General features: G+C 41.0%; 1 protein-coding gene across 1 annotated transcript; it reads right to left on the bottom strand.

Moving 5' to 3' along the window:
- Positions 1–730: 730 nt before the first annotated feature.
- On the bottom strand, positions 731–14313 carry LOC311067804 (uncharacterized protein). The gene is made up of 10 exons (XM_084089932.1): positions 14064–14313; positions 13366–13674; positions 12926–13276; positions 12773–12814; positions 12516–12575; positions 12358–12432; positions 1996–2024; positions 1830–1904; positions 1620–1688; positions 731–1504 (listed from the first exon to the last, which is right to left on the bottom strand). Exons 1-10 carry the CDS (start codon positions 14122–14124, stop codon positions 1391–1393), a joined length of 1185 nt encoding a protein of 394 aa, XP_083946058.1. The 5' UTR covers positions 14125–14313; the 3' UTR covers positions 731–1390.
- Between the last annotated feature and the right edge of the window lie 2670 nt (positions 14314–16983).

Here is a 16983-nt window from a genome sequence, read left to right as displayed (position 1 = left end):
AAATATACAAATAAAATATATACGTAATATATACAAACATAATGAAACAGTTATATGAACAATAAAAAATAAATAAATAAATAAAAAACATATAGCAATGTTCTTATATAGTAATAACTTTACTATATATAAGTTATGAAACTTAACACAATGTTTGGATATATTTGTGTGTCGGTCACTCACTGCCCCTCAGGTTGTGGCATGTTTGTACATATTGGGCACAAGATAAGTTCTGTCTCCTTCTCCCAGGAGAAAGTTTAATTTAGAAATTTCATTCAGGTCTTTAAAGTTTGGGATTATATGGTTAAATTTGTTAAAGTAAAGGTTCCTTGTGTCTTTGAACGCTTCACATTGTAGGAGAAAGTGCATCTCTGTCTCAACCTCACCTGTCAAACAGTGATCACACGTTCTGCTTTCTTTTGGTTGCCATGATTTTTTGTGTCTTCCTGTTTCGATTGCCAATTTGTGATCACTGAAGCCTGTACCTGGTTAGGATCTGTCTCTGCTTTCTATCTCTGACAGTAGAGAGATATTCTGCTAATTTATAATCTCTTTTTAGGGTCAAATAACATTCTAGTCTACTTTGGCTTTTAGTTTCTTCTTTCCAATGTTCCAGATAGGTTTCTTTGCATTGTGCTATGATTTGCTTGACTCTGATTGGTGTTTGGGAGGCAGTGTTGTTCTGAGGCTGCTCAGACTGTCTCTGACGTGGGTCAGTTTGCCTCAGTACTGTCTCTCTTCTCTGGGTCTCTCTCTCTCTCTCTCTCTCTCTCTCTCTCTCTACTCTTTCTCTCTCTCTCTCTCTCTCTAAACATTCTCTCTCTATCTCTACACTCTCTCTCTCTCTCTCTCTCACTCTCTCTCTCTCTCTTTACCTCCTCTTTCCTCTTACTCTCTACACACACTTTCTCTCTCTACACTCTCTCTCTCTCTCTCTACACACTCACTCACTCACTCTCTCTCTCTCTCTCTCTCTACACTCTTTCTCTCTCTCTCTCTCTCTCTCTCTCTCTCTCTCTCTCTCTCTCTACACTCTTTCTCTCTCTCTCTCTCTCTCTCTCTCTCTCTCTCTACACACACTCTGTTTCTCTCTCTCTCTCTCTCTCTCTCTCTCTCTCTCTCTCTCTCTCTCTCTCTCTCTCTCTCTCTCTCTCTCACTCTCGGAACGGTTGGCAACCCTAACTGTAGCTGTGATCATATAGATGAGATTCTGTGCTCTGACCAGATGATGATTCACAATAAACCTCTTTCATATTCACAGGACATTCAACAAATATCTGCTTGTTCACACACACACACACACACACACACACACACACACACACACACACACACACATATAATTCCTCCAAACTCGTCTGCTCCTGATATGAGGAGCTCATGATCTGGATCATTCATGTTGATTTGTGAAGGTCTTGTTCTTGTTCACAGAGGCGTAAAGTTCTTCCTGCGGTTGATCTCCTCTTCCTCTGATGGCAGCATAAGTCACTGTATCATCATGATCCTGAAAGAACAGATTCTGTCCATCAATGTTTGAACCCCAGCGATTATTATTATTAATATCAGAGCATGAGCTTCATTTATCTGAGAGTCAAACTCATGTGCTGGTATCTACTCACATTGAGTGATTTTACAGGCTTTGTATTGAAAGAAGTGACCTCAGAATAAGTCACTTCATCTGTCTGCTCCTAAACATCAATGCAAACGTGCAGAGAGTCAAGTTTAACACACACATCAGACATATCTCTCACTATGATATGTAGAATAACACAAAAGCCTTTAGTAAATCACATTATTGAACGTAATGTTTGGTGATTTAGTGGACTCACATTGGCTCTTGCCGCGGGAGGAATGGACATGTTGATCGTCTCATACGTCCCTGTATGTTCATCCTCATCTTTGACCTTCAGAACAAACAGTTAAACTGCATGAGTGACACTTTATTGAGCTTTAAAGACATTAATCAAATCTAAATCACTGCATTACTGAACTCACCGCAGAGTCGCCAGTCCCTCTTTTATTATCTGAAAACAAGTGCCTCATGAAATATGAGTATTTATGATCAAACACACATGTGCAAAACACAGAATCTTAGCAATAAGATTTTGTTCAATCATTAAAGTGAGAGATAAAAACGTCTCGGTTATGTAACCTAAGCTCCCTGAGATAACGGGAACGAGTATTGCATCTCTGCTAGATGCTGTAGCGACTGAGACAAATCAGACACAATTATTTGCCATATGCACACACCAATCTTTAAAACTTCCATCCGAGAGCAGGGTCCCAACCCCCAGGCGGGGTGAAAGGGGCCTGGTTGCCATGGCCGCGATCAGATAGGATGTTTTATGACTCTCAGGCATGCTAACAAGTAACTAACTCTGCCACAGATATCAGAACAAACTCTCCTGCATTCATTTATTGATGAACTGACTGACATGAAATGAACAGGCATTCCAGAACATTTTGAGAATGATTTACTGTTGTGTGTTTTGTCTTTTAATAATTCTGTTGATACTATGATCTCTTTGATACTATGTAGTTATTACAAGACCAACTGTCTATGTAACCATGTTTGGTCTCGATAAATTGGTGCTTTGAAGATCGAAATGATTGTGTACATGATATGCCAATAGCTGTGCAACACATTAGAATTACTAAGAATCTTCCTTAGTAGTGTCATTAAACACCAATCCAGCATGCCAGTCTGAGTGAGCACGCTTAAGACAAAGGCTTGTAAATCCTGGTGACAGAAGAAACTCCCGCCAGACAGTCCACCCTTCTCATTGGTACAGCAAACCCAGAGAGGGGTGGCCATTCTCAGGCTTTATTAGAGACTGACCACAGTGACCGTTCTCTCTTCTCAACGCTTCTCATCCGACAACAAGGCAGCTTCTGCTGTTACTGGGGGAGGGGCTGGACCCCTTCCCCCCCACTTGGGCCCAGCTCCCTGGGCCCAAACAGGCCTGAGCAATGCCTCAGGCATTCATACTCCAAAAAGGGAGTCAGACTTTTCTTCAATCTAGAAAACAACTGCAACTTTACCATCACTGACTCAACGATCCACTCCTGGTCTTCAAGCCAGGACAGCAGGCTTCGACTCACAACAGCCATGTGCTCGAAGCCACCATGCTTTTCTTCAAGGCCATAGACCCAATCAACGAATCCAATCCAATCCAAGAATTTTCCACGATTGCAACTGCCATGCAAGTATTCTTTGATGAGATTGCTATGAAATAAGCTGATGGTTCTTCTTCTCATACTGAGATCTTATTCCATAGTTCTATTTCCTGTTCCACACCACTCACCCCTTTACCTATGCATGTATGTATGGATGTATGAATGTATTTATGTTTGTTTAGTGTTAGTTATGTTTGTGATTTAGTTAATAAAATTTGTGCACGATTATGAATTTGGTTTCTGATCCTCTGTTTGCATACAAAGTCCCTTTTACGATTTTGATCTTGCTACATGCTAATTGCTGTACATAAGGAATAATTATTTTTCAGCGACCATGAACAATACATTTTCCTTAGAATAAATGAATAATCAAAGAGTTCTTTGGAACTGATTAATTGATTGTAATATTACTTTGGCTTACCTCAAAGTTAATCTGATTAACTGACCCAAATATTAATAATTAATCATAATTGGTAATTATGGATTATTATTAATATTTCCCCTTTGAGCTAATGTCCTTACATATGGTGGAGAATTTTGGGAATTGTATTAAACATTGTATGCAAGCAGACATTAATCAATCATATGTTGTCCCATAAGTTTTTATTAACATCTCATACATGCACGTACAAGTTTCTGATAAAATCAGCAAAACTATTGCTTGAATATGCCTTCCTACGAATGGCAGAAAGTTTCTCAATGCTACTATGCATGTTTAAATCGTACAATAAGAAACTTCTGATTTTAGCGAAGAAATCCTAACTTCAGATATAAAGCGTGCGTACGCCTTCTCTGACGAAGAAATCTCAGATTAGCCGCGCGTATAAATGGTTCCTGATATTAGCGAAGCAACCCTAATTTCAGTTCTAAAGTGATCGTAAGCCTTCTCTGACGAAGAAATCTCAGATTAGCCGCACGTATAGATGGTACCAGAACAAAGTAGTCTGAGATGGGCGAAGAAATCCCCATTTTCAGCAATTTTTAAGGTGTTTGAGCGATGTTCCTCCTCACCGATTTAAGGCCTTATTATTATTCGTCACGTCATTGTATTCATAGTAAACTGCTAAACCGCACATATGAAACAATCGCGTCGATTTAGTGGTATAAATTCTAGCCTAGCTAACTAGGAATTTGCCATTGTCTGTGAAAGAACGGTGCTGTTTGATTTGTGAAAGAATCACTTACATGCAACGTCATGTGTCTAAACTAGACAATCTCTGACTCAGTGCAAACCTTCAGCACAATGCGAACGCTGCTCCGTTCGACTTGTGTTGCTGGTTGGCAGTGTGTCTGAAGTGCGAGCAGGCACTTCTGTTTACGTGAAGAACAGCACCAATCTCACAGACCCCTTGTGTAAACAAGTGAATGCGTGTAGCCAAAGCCAGCTCGCTAGCAACCCTACGCGCATACAAGCCCCTTTACCTCGAGTGATAGCTTTTAGCACTGACTAAAACTTAGACACGTGCGAGCGTAAAGTGTAACCTTTAAACCAAAGACTACAGACTTTGGACCGTGGCCCTTGAAACAAAGGGGTAGTGTTTTGAACACAAGAGTCAAAGCTTCTCGAGGCTTTGAATCAAAGGAGTCAATTGCATCACAAATGATTCTTTGTTTTGAAGCGCCCTCTTTGGCGACCCCTGCTGGTCAGAACAGTGTAAGTGTAGAGAACTCAGCGTAATGAAACACCTTTAACAAACCAATCGCAAAGGTTTGATCAAAGGTGTAAGCATGTTATAGCAACGCACAAACTATCTAATACTATGAGGTGTCTTTCAAGGCACAATAATTTAATAAACTGTAGGGCTCGTTTATGAAAGAGACTATTAAATTCGCCTCTTCCTTTTATCAAATGTGTCATTAAATGTGTACGAATCTATAAAGTGATACAAGATCACATAGAAATCAAATACACATTGTTTCACGAACCGTTGAAATTTAGAATAATTTCTAAATATCTATGACGCGCAACAAAGCCCGTTTACTGAAATCCTGTGACTTTAACAGTCTGATACATGCTCAGAATCACTGATTTGAGACAAATGATTCACACCGGTTTCCGAGCTTCACGAAGCACGTATCATAGGCGGTTTAAACTACTCCGCCCTCTCTCTATTTCTGTCTCTCTCTCTCTCTCTCTCTCTCCCTCTCTCGACCCCCCCTTTTTGGTTTCACTTTAGTTGAAACCCAGATACCTTGGTTTTATTTGTTTCATTTATTTCGACTTAAGTCTACCCCTATTTTATTTTGTGTATTTACACCTGATGAGCCTGAATATTCCTATTCAGTTAAGTTGAATTTAATTAAATTTGAGATTTAATTAAATCAATTTGCTTATTCAATTTCCCTTTTAGTTACCAGGGCTATGAGGACAATCCCTGTTTACTTTTGATTTTGATTTTATTCAATTTATTTACTTACTTTATTTTAGCCTGAATTTCCATATTCAGCTAAATAAAGTTTAATTAAATTTGAGATTTAACTAAATCAATTGTTTCCCTTTCCTTTGGTTTTGAGCTATAAGGACATTCTACCTTTACTTATACCTTATCTTAGGTACTTCCTATCGACATCTTCCCTCTCTCTATAGGATTACAGTAATTATAGCAACTGTTGTTTCTGTAACGACCCAGGTCATTAGAATCCTAACCCCTGTCTGTGCTTTAACCCTCCTTACTCCTTAGCACCAAGTTAAGTACATGAAGTACGGTTAACGTAAACGCACAGTAGGCAAAAGACAGAACGGGAGACACTTCCCGCTGTTTCTTCTTCTTTTGACCTTTTTGTCTGATGTTTGATGTGTCCCTGCTAGCTTCGTCTTACAGCAGCTTAACCCATACGTGACACCTGTTTACCTATGTCTCCTAGCTAAACTTAAATAGGTAGAACACACCTTCCCTTCCCTTTCAGATTTCTATTGTTTCTATTTTGTTTTTCTCTATTTGCTACTCTCGTAGTAAAACGTGAAAAGAACCATCAGTTTTGAGTAATAGTTTTAGGACATGTAAGAGGCCAGTCATCAGTCGATGCTGCTTAAAGCAACATCAACTTGAATACTCAAAACCCTTTTGTTGTGTGCTCACCAACACTAAATTTAATGGCCCACAGAGCCACCTCTGTAGAAACTTGCATTGGCCTTTGTCACTTCTCTCTTGTGTTCCCACAAAGTATGCCAGTAGGCCTCAGACATCCAGCCCTGCCACCCACCAGAACCACCTGGAGACCGGCAGAGCCACGTCCTCGACATCCTCCAGCCTGAAGCAGACAACGACCTGCCGAGGCAGAGAAGGGAACCGTTAGACGACAACGAAAGCGGACGTTTGACACCCAGCCTGAGTCACCAAGAGCTGACCAGCATCATCTTCTCCTTAGCCATGCTCCCTCAGGCCTTAAACAGGAGGTAAATGAACTTAAAAAACTGGTTGAGCTCAAAGAGAGACACTAAAGCCATCAGTGTCCAGTCAGAGCTGAAGTCCAAACACTGACTCAACAATGCTGCAACATTATAGACAAACAGAATGTGACCCTGAACAGAACTGAAACAGTCCAACCACCTGCAAATGGACTTCACATAAACTTCTAAAGTTTGCTAAAGCTAAACTTCACATCAGCCGCATAAGCTCCCCCAGCCCTGTACAAAGGGGGGGAGGAGTCAAACCCTTGGCTCGACAGTCACCCGCCAGTGTCCTGAGAGGCTCTGCAGGCGCAGAGGAAAAGGTTTAATTCAGACAAACCCTGAAACGACACATGAAGCGATGCTCCAAGAACCTTTTTCTCCAAAACCAGTTAGTCACCATTCCTGGCAGCTCCATGCAATGCCCACTCAACAATGTGTGACCTGACGTAGAATGCCTTTAACACACGAGGCCTCATCAGAAAGGGTTCATAAACCCCACTGACTCTGAACGGCAAAGATCAGAAGACACACAGCCCGACCATAATGCAAACCGCTGCTACAAAGCTCATAGTCAGCATAGGACATAGGACTTTTAAAGTAGATGAAAATGTGTGCTCAAAAGAAGCAGGAAGTGGCATTAGTAAAATTAGAATTTTACTGACTTAAAGAAAATCTTGAATGCATACGTAAGCCCAACGCGCCAACAGACTATGCACTGCTTTCGAACCATACAGACATTTGATCATTGCAATCCAAATAGGATACAACCTGCGATACGCACTTTGATCACTAGTTACTGGCTTGTTTAAGTGCAGATAAAACGATAGCTGTAATCGACATCTCTACTAAGAATAAAAAGTCATAGATTTTTAACTAGTATCGGCAATTTCAGCATTAAAGCTTAAGTCTGTTTGACAAAGGAAGCTCAACTCAGCGGCATGCTGTGCCGGTATTTATTATTCTGCCTTGACTGGAGAAATCCAAAGTGCAGCATTGTTTAATCTGTTCGGACGAAGAAATCTCAGTACAGTGTTATATACACGTAGACTTGGGTGATGTCCCCTCCTTTCTACAATGTAAAGGCCTTACAAATTATTGTTAGATTGATGTAATTCATCTAGATTTTGGGCTGCATCTACAAGCAGAGCTACTTAGTGATCAAGATTGTTTCACTCGCTGAAAGTCAATATTTATACATGAGATGGACGTAACCTTGTATGCTTAGACAAGCTTTAACTTACAGCAAATCCATTTCCTCACTTTTAAACAATTAGAAGAAGTTGTTTAAAGTAAAGAGAAGCATTACATGAGTAAAAGTTTCAAATGCCAAACCACATTTGCATTTTACTGAATGTAACATCAAGTTTTGGAAAGACTCAAAGTATAGGCACCACATTTTAACTTGTTTAAACATGTATGACTCATTTCAAATGTACAGACATTCGTCATAGACTGTTGAATTGCTCTGACATGGTTCCCTTGACAACGACTTGTCACAGGAAGTGCAAACGCATAACGTCATATTGTAAACAAATCAGCCTAGAGAGCTAAGCCAACCTAACCTAGCGTCCGTTCAGCTTAGACCAAGCTAAATAATAACTGCTACAGTTAGCGGTTAGCATCATTTACTTGAAGCCTTTTTCTACAGCTTGTGCTGTGCACAGTGCAAAGTTTAGCCACTCGTGCCATTGATTATTCCCAATTTCAGATGATTCCTGCGGTTTTTATCACTTATTTAAGTCCTTTTTATTTATTATTTTACTTTGATAATAGCCGTCAGCTATTCACTTGTCTATTCTTTCATTTATTTGATTTATTTACATTTCCCCTCTTGTTCTAATGTGGTTCCAGTCCCCATAGGGCCCAGAAAGGAACCAGAGACACCTTTATTTGTGATTTTGTTTATTTTCAACAAGTGCACTCATTTTTATGACCCTGCAAAACAAGTAATCTCAACGATTACTAGGGCATAACTATAGTCCTGAGGATTGATAATAAGCATAATCTGAATAGGAAAACTGTCCTTTTCCTACTATCATTCACTTCGCCAAGCCCGTTGTGAACAACCAGTTAAGTCCAGAGAAATAATTTAGCCATAAGAACCATCTTAAGTCATTTATTTCCTCTTGGCTTATGCCCTTTTCAAAAAAAAGAGGTCTACTAACACTAACACCCACAGCTAAGATGATACGGATACAAGACACACTTGACAAGCTACACATAAACACCTAGCTTTATGCTACATACCTAGCTAACCTATCAAACCTTAGCTCTGAACTCTTTAGGGTCATGCATTAGCCTCTCACCCCTAGGGTGTCAAAAATGTTGCAGATCCTCTGTTCAATCTGACCCTAACCAGACAGGAGACCGAAAGAACTGACAAGCCATCACAAGGAACACTGTTCCACCAAGGCTGCTGACATCCTACAGCACCAGAGCCAAACGTTACTGAACCTTGAGAGAAGAGGACCAACGACCCATGACCCAAGCCAGAGTTATAGCCTCACCAGGCTGATCAAGAGTATCATCTCCTTACCCCACCTTTTGGGTGGGAAACAGAAGGTACACAACCTTCTATAAAGATCACAGCGTCCCACAAGGAGCGGACCTGTGCTCAAAGCCTCACACACCAGCTAGAGACTGAGTTTCAAACCAGATTCAACGCAGCTGGACTGAGCATGCCCAGCACCAGCGCAGAACTGTCCAGGTAACCCAGGTAACAGTCAAGCTCTTGGAGAAGCCATGGAGGACAGCACCCTCCACCTGCAAACACCACAAAATGACCATAGGCTGTCAACGACAACATCCTCCTCCACACCATTCACACAGGTGTCAATCGGAGGCTCCACAAGGACAGCTGGACACACCTGACTCAGAACTACAGGAGCTGCTGACACACGCAAACCAGCTCCCTGAACAGGACTCACCCGAGGAGTCCTGTAAAATACAAGCATCTGACTCCTTGCCTACCCCAGCTTAGGCAAGCTCACATCAGCACCGCCATAAGGACGGAGCAACACTTCAATTCTTCAGACTACCTTCTGACCTCCTGCCACCAGCACTAGGTCGGCCTGAAAACCTCTCTATGATACATAGAGCCCTAACCCCTTCCTGCAACCACAGGCAAACACCTGCCCCGAAACTAATTAACTTCAGAATGACCGGTGACACCCTGTCAAGGCACCTGCTGCCTCGGCACCTGCTGCACCAACTCAAAGACCTGTACTTTGCTACTGTCTACCACACCTGGTGGAACGACCACCGCTCCAGGAAACACCAGCAACCAGAGGCCACCATGGCCTTCCAGCCTTGTATGACAGTGTCTGATCTTTCTGCACTTTCAACATCGTTCGTGGTTGTCCTTGAGAGGGACAACAACGACCGAAAGGGGGGGAATCTGTAGCGACTGAGACAAATCAGACACAATTATTTGCCATATGCACACACCAATCTTTAAAACTTCCATCCGAGAGCAGGGTCCCAACCCCCAGGCGGGGTGAAAGGGGCCTGGTTGCCATGGCCGCGATCAGATAGGATGTTTTATGACTCTCAGGCATGCTAACAAGTAACTAACTCTGCCACAGATATCAGAACAAACTCTCCTGCATTCATTTATTGATGAACTGACTGACATGAAATGAACAGGCATTCCAGAACATTTTGAGAATGATTTACTGTTGTGTGTTTTGTCTTTTAATAATTCTGTTGATACTATGATCTCTTTGATACTATGTAGTTATTACAAGACCAACTGTCTATGTAACCATGTTTGGTCTCGATAAATTGGTGCTTTGAAGATCGAAATGATTGTGTACATGATATGCCAATAGCTGTGCAACACATTAGAATTACTAAGAATCTTCCTTAGTAGTGTCATTAAACACCAATCCAGCATGCCAGTCTGAGTGAGCACGCTTAAGACAAAGGCTTGTAAATCCTGGTGACAGAAGAAACTCCCGCCAGACAGTCCACCCTTCTCATTGGTACAGCAAACCCAGAGAGGGGTGGCCATTCTCAGGCTTTATTAGAGACTGACCACAGTGACCGTTCTCTCTTCTCAACGCTTCTCATCCGACAACAAGGCAGCTTCTGCTGTTACTGGGGGAGGGGCTGGACCCCTTCCCCCCCACTTGGGCCCAGCTCCCTGGGCCCAAACAGGCCTGAGCAATGCCTCAGGCATTCATACTCCAAAAAGGGAGTCAGACTTTTCTTCAATCTAGAAAACAACTGCAACTTTACCATCACTGACTCAACGATCCACTCCTGGTCTTCAAGCCAGGACAGCAGGCTTCGACTCACAACAGCCATGTGCTCGAAGCCACCATGCTTTTCTTCAAGGCCATAGACCCAATCAACGAATCCAATCCAATCCAAGAATTTTCCACGATTGCAACTGCCATGCAAGTATTCTTTGATGAGATTGCTATGAAATAAGCTGATGGTTCTTCTTCTCATACTGAGATCTTATTCCATAGTTCTATTTCCTGTTCCACACCACTCACCCCTTTACCTATGCATGTATGTATGGATGTATGAATGTATTTATGTTTGTTTAGTGTTAGTTATGTTTGTGATTTAGTTAATAAAATTTGTGCACGATTATGAATTTGGTTTCTGATCCTCTGTTTGCATACAAAGTCCCTTTTACGATTTTGATCTTGCTACATGCTAATTGCTGTACATAAGGAATAATTATTTTTCAGCGACCATGAACAATACATTTTCCTTAGAATAAATGAATAATCAAAGAGTTCTTTGGAACTGATTAATTGATTGTAATATTACTTTGGCTTACCTCAAAGTTAATCTGATTAACTGACCCAAATATTAATAATTAATCATAATTGGTAATTATGGATTATTATTAATATTTCCCCTTTGAGCTAATGTCCTTACAATGCTAAGGGGGAATCTCCTTTTCTCAGTGCAGCGATCTGAGCGCATCTATTGGCTGGCCAGTGGGAACTGCATGAACCTATGGCGAAGCAGCGTGTCTGTGCGAGCCAATCGGGGCAGGGGACATAGCACGGCTGTCTACGCAATACTCGTTCCCGTTATCTCAGGGAACTGAGGTTACGTAAGTAACCGAGTCGTTCCCTTTCAGAATGTTTACTCGTATTGCGTCTTTGCTAGACTCTATGGGGAACCAATTCAATCACACCGTGCTATATGAGCAGAACGACATGTTCTGTGACCCTAGCCTGGGATGCTTGGGTAAGGGTCCCCGGGCGGTAGGGCTAGGGAAGGGCAAGTTAAGCAAGTTACGCTGGGCCATTCGTGGACCTGCGCATCCGTGTCCTTTGTTAAGAATATTGGGCAGTGAGAGTTGCCTTCAGAGGCGAAGATAAGATAAAAGATACTCCAGATAAATGCTATGGGGATGGAGGGACCATTCCCCTGGGAACACGTTGTCCAGGGACAGCATGTCTTCTCCCTGGTTCAGTCTCTCAGAGAGCGCAGGTTGAAGAAGGTGCCGGGCTAGTCTGTACTGAGGCCACGACTTGAGTTCACTTTGGTGGTTTATTTAGGACACTACCGCCATGTTGTCCGACAGGACGACTGATCCCTATGCCGGATATGAGCTGCTTTAATAGGCAGATGCCCCGCCCCCTTCTGCAGGCTCTGAGCCGCGATTGGCTGCCGCAGACACGCCTCTTCGCCATAGATTCATGCAGTTCCCACTGACAAACCTCAGATCGCTGCACTGTTATCGGTGTGCAGTGGCACTACGGTTTTGAGTTAAAGGCTTCAAAATTCTGAGAAAAGGCGTTTCCCTCGTAACTCACCAGCTCTTTTTCTGCAGATCAGCCAGAGAAGAGCAAGAAGGAGAACAGCGACTGCAGCGCCAGACATCACTGTGACTGAAGAAGAGATCGAGCAGAGTCAGAGACGGACAGGGCAGATTGGGACAATTATAGACAGACAAAACACTGTGATTATGTACCTTTTGTGTTTGTATTTGAATGATAAGAGTCTGTGTCTGGTGTTGTTGTATTCGCTTGAGCTGAAAAGGATGATTGGGGACAATTATAGACAAAGACAAAAGCCATCGGCACAGATGACGACCGGAATGTGATTTCAATCAAATCTTACATATTTCAGTGAGGTAAAATATCTATATGGTAACATTCATATTTTCTATAGAATTATGTTAGACGAAGCTGTGAATAACATCATCAGTGGCGTAAAAGCATCATGTACCTCGTGTAGAAGGACTCACTGCTGTCGATGAATCAGCTGGAGCTGTAAAGGACGAATGTTTGTTCAGATGATTCATACTGTACAAAAGCATCATTATATTTTAACTAGTTAAAACTTTTAACACTGATTCGTGAGACTCATTCGTTTTCTCACCTGAATACTGGACAGTGAATCTGACTGAGGTCAAGAGTTGATTTCTGAGAGTAAGCTGACATCTCCACTCTCTGTTGTCATCTTCATTCAGGAGTGTTGTAGTCAGAGTGATGATACAGTGATATTGATCCGATGATGATAATATCTGATATCTGGAGCCTGTCTTCAGATCAACACCAGCCTGATTCACCCACAACAGCTCAAGTCCCCTAGAACGGACCCGATCATCACAGGAGAGTCTATAATATGAAAACAACTGACAGGAGAGAGTCACAGAGCGGCCTGGACTGATCTCAGTCTGTGAGAATGATGATGATGATGATGAAGATGATGATGATGGAGACACTGAAACTGAACACAAGACACAAATCACAGACTTTTCAATCATCATCTGAGTTTAAATGGAGAATTTTAAATTGACCACATAATCATAAACTTACCATGAAGAACATTCAGATAAACACGTGCATCAGGTCCTTGTTGTTCTCCATTCACATATTTTTCGCATCTGTATACTCCATAATCTTCTCCTGTGACGCTCTTGATGTTCAGAGAGCAGTCAGACTCCAGACTCAGTCTCTCATGTCTCTCTGAGTCTTTATTCTTTATCCCTCCAGTAATCAGTTCAACTGCTGAATGACTGCTCTTATAGTAGGTCCATGTAGTTGATTTGCAGTCAGAAAGAGCTTTATTACAGGACAGAGAGACATTTTCACCAGAACTGATGAACACAAACACTCCACTGGTTCCTGAAACACAGTATATCTCAGTGATCATTATGATATATATTAATAAATGAAACATAAAACACACCAGCATAAAAAGCAGAAGTTTTAAATCATAGTATTTTTCCTGACTTAAAGCAAACAACACACTCTCCAGAATAAACTATTAGTCTTTATCAGAGAGCTGTTCAAATCACTGACACACTCTTAATATGAAGATAATTCTTCATCATCAGATGTTTGAGTGACACTATGTCCAGTATCAGGAATAATACAGTATGATCTGTGTGTATCAATACACAAGTCTGAGATCACAACGTGAATGTGTGCAAGAATAAACTGAGCATGTTCAAATGAACTCTTTCCAGACTAATTCCACTAAATGTCTTTAGAGAAAATACAGATTTCTTTACCTGTGAGAAGTGAAGAGAGAATGATCAGTCCCAGCAGACACAGATCACACTTATCAGCCATTTTCTGTTTCTGTCAGTCTTGCTCTTCATTATATATAGTTACAGCTCCTCCTTTAAACATCATCAGCTCCTCCTGTGGTTATTAACTTCCTCTCATCTGACAGCCTGAGATGAAACTCTGAGAAGTGTTGCTGAGTGGATTTCAGTGCAAATGTATTTTTCATTATTGCTCATGTAGCAAGTGGCTCGATTCTTAGCGACTACACCAGCTCGAAATAATGAGGGAACACTATCTTTAACTAAATAAAGACACACGAGTAACTTAGAGAGGGCAAGAGGCGTGAGTTCCCGTTCAAAACTTTTTTTTTTATTAAAGCTAAAATAGTTGGACAACAATCATTTAAAACTGGAAGTGAACAATCAAATCAGTTATTGGTTATTGAACCTGAAAGTCCATGAAAACAACACTAAACAGCACATAATGTGACACACACTGGCTCAAACACACTTACGCTCAACGCTTCAGACTGAACTCAATGAACAGGCTCTACTTTTGCATTACTGTTAGTTTCACTTCCTCATTTTAGAGTTTCCTGCATGCAGTTCAATTCTAGAAATAAAATCATTAAATTATTAGTAATAACATTGGTTTACTACTGAAACGTTCTCCACCATCCATGACAATGACAATGTCTTCTGGAAGAGTTTCTACACATGGATTATAGCGTTCTGCTTTACTCTCTCCAGCCCTGAGAATATATCAGATCCAGACTCCTTTATCAACTCAAACACCAGTTCATTACTTGCCCTGAGCTTCTTGACACATTTCACATTCAGAAAATGAGCCTTGCTAATTTCAGTGTGCTGACGTTGCCTATACATGAATATCAGTCACGTGACCTCTTACGTCATCCGCTCTTTTTCCAGTTGACTGCCGCCATCTTGAGGACCTATCGAGTACTGTATATGGCACTGACAAGCATTACCTAGCTAGCTTTCTACTTTTCAAAACACACACACACACACACACACACACACACACACACACACGCGCACACACACACACACACACACACACACACACACACACACACGCACACACGCACACACAATGAGCAAAACCCCTCAATTCTCCTGCAAAAGAAAACTTTACATTCAAAACAATGTTATTTCTTCTCAAAATGGTATTTTGTTTTCAAATGGCACACACAAACCATCATATGAATAGACAATTATAAGAACCAGTTGAACACTGAAAAAAAAAAAAAAAAAAAACCTCTCTTTTATGCTAAAGGTCTGATTGCTGATTGTAAAACTGTGTGATGGGTGTTTGCCCATGTGATGAGGCAGTGTGTGTTCCTTGTGAAACAAGAGATTTTCTGCATGAAAATTGTGCCAAGTGCAGAGAATTGTGTGTAGAGTTTTGAATAAAGTGTGTTTTAGAGCTGCAGTTTGAGTGTAAAGCAGGAATTGTGCTTGTAGTTTCGCAGGATTGGTTCAGGGGGGGTGCATGAGCTACATGTTGTGTTCAACGTGTCTCAAGTACCAGTATTTGTGTGTAAACAAGTGAGAAAAACTGTAATACTTCAAATGAACTGAGGAGGGCAGCAATACGCCATTGTCGTGTCTAGTCTGCCGCAAATATCAACAGAAGAAGAAGAGTTTGGAGAAGATCTCCTCATTGACTAACAAAGACTTTCACACATTCAGATCAAATTCAAGCTTGAAGACGCAACTGGTGTGAACATTAACTATTTAAATGATGTTGATGTAAAATATCAACTTTGAAGTTGTAAAATGTAATTATTGTGTTTCAGCTTATTTGATGGAATTGATGCTAAGATTTGCATGATTTGTGTTGAACAATAATTTGAGCTTGAAAGGTGTGCTTTCAACATTTATAATTGAATGTCAAGGCATTTGATTTAGTTGATTATAGTTAATAATATGGTGATGGTGAATGAGATGTTAAATGTTAGTTTTATATAATATTTTTATATTAATGTATATTTGTTTTGATCACTTCTGCGACACCTCTGCAAACAGAGGTCAATAAAAACAGTAAAGCTCAATGAGTTGTCCTCTTGCGTCCCTCAAGTTTTGAATGCCATCTGGAAAATTTGACAATTATAATTGTTAAAATATATTTAACAATAAAAAAAAAATTCTATTAAAGAGAACATTTACTGATATACATTTTGGGGGGAAACACTGAGGAAAAAGGGTAATGTGGCCAAAATGCTGTAAAATGTCTCCAATGTTTTTAATCAACTTAATAGTACGAACGGTGTTACACAAGTGAAACTCCGGCACTGCACTGCCCTCTAGGGGTTATCTCCACAATAGAAATCGTGATCAAATAGAAATCAGTTTATAAAGTGGAAAAATCAGCTCTTCCCCAGTCCAGCGTAGACGGAGTAATCATGTTCATATAAACTTTAAAACTCAGAACTACAACACACACACACACACACAACACATGAAAGAGTGTGAATCCTCAGAGAAAAGCTCTTCTTCATGCTATTACACGCCCAATACGTGGCTGTGTTAAAGAGATTAGCGGAGCACTGAGAGTTTGGAGATCATTTGAGTCTAGGGTGAATTCATGAATAATAAGGATCAGATGAAGAAAGACGAATTCATAAGGTGGATGTTAATGTGATGATGACTCGACCTCAGATGCTGATGCTGAGTTGACACTGCTCAAAGTGACAGCGGTGCTTGATGAGACTTCACGAGTGAGTAAAATGCAAAACTCAAGTTCTGTGTCATCAGTGATGAAAATGGTCATCACCTGACAAATCTGGAGGCGACTGGAGAAGTTCGGCCTTCATTATTATGCAAGATTTGTTCCAAACCTGGCTACAATTCCTCACCCATTAAATGCAATGTTGCGTACGGACATAAATAGAACTGGTCT

The sequence above is a fragment of the Abramis brama genome (genome assembly GCF_963993115.1).
Source record: "Abramis brama genome assembly, chromosome: 1".
Taxonomy (NCBI): domain Eukaryota; kingdom Metazoa; phylum Chordata; class Actinopteri; order Cypriniformes; family Leuciscidae; genus Abramis; species Abramis brama.
The sequence above is the reverse complement of the archived record's forward strand: the minus strand, read 5'-3'. Positions and strand labels throughout refer to the sequence as shown.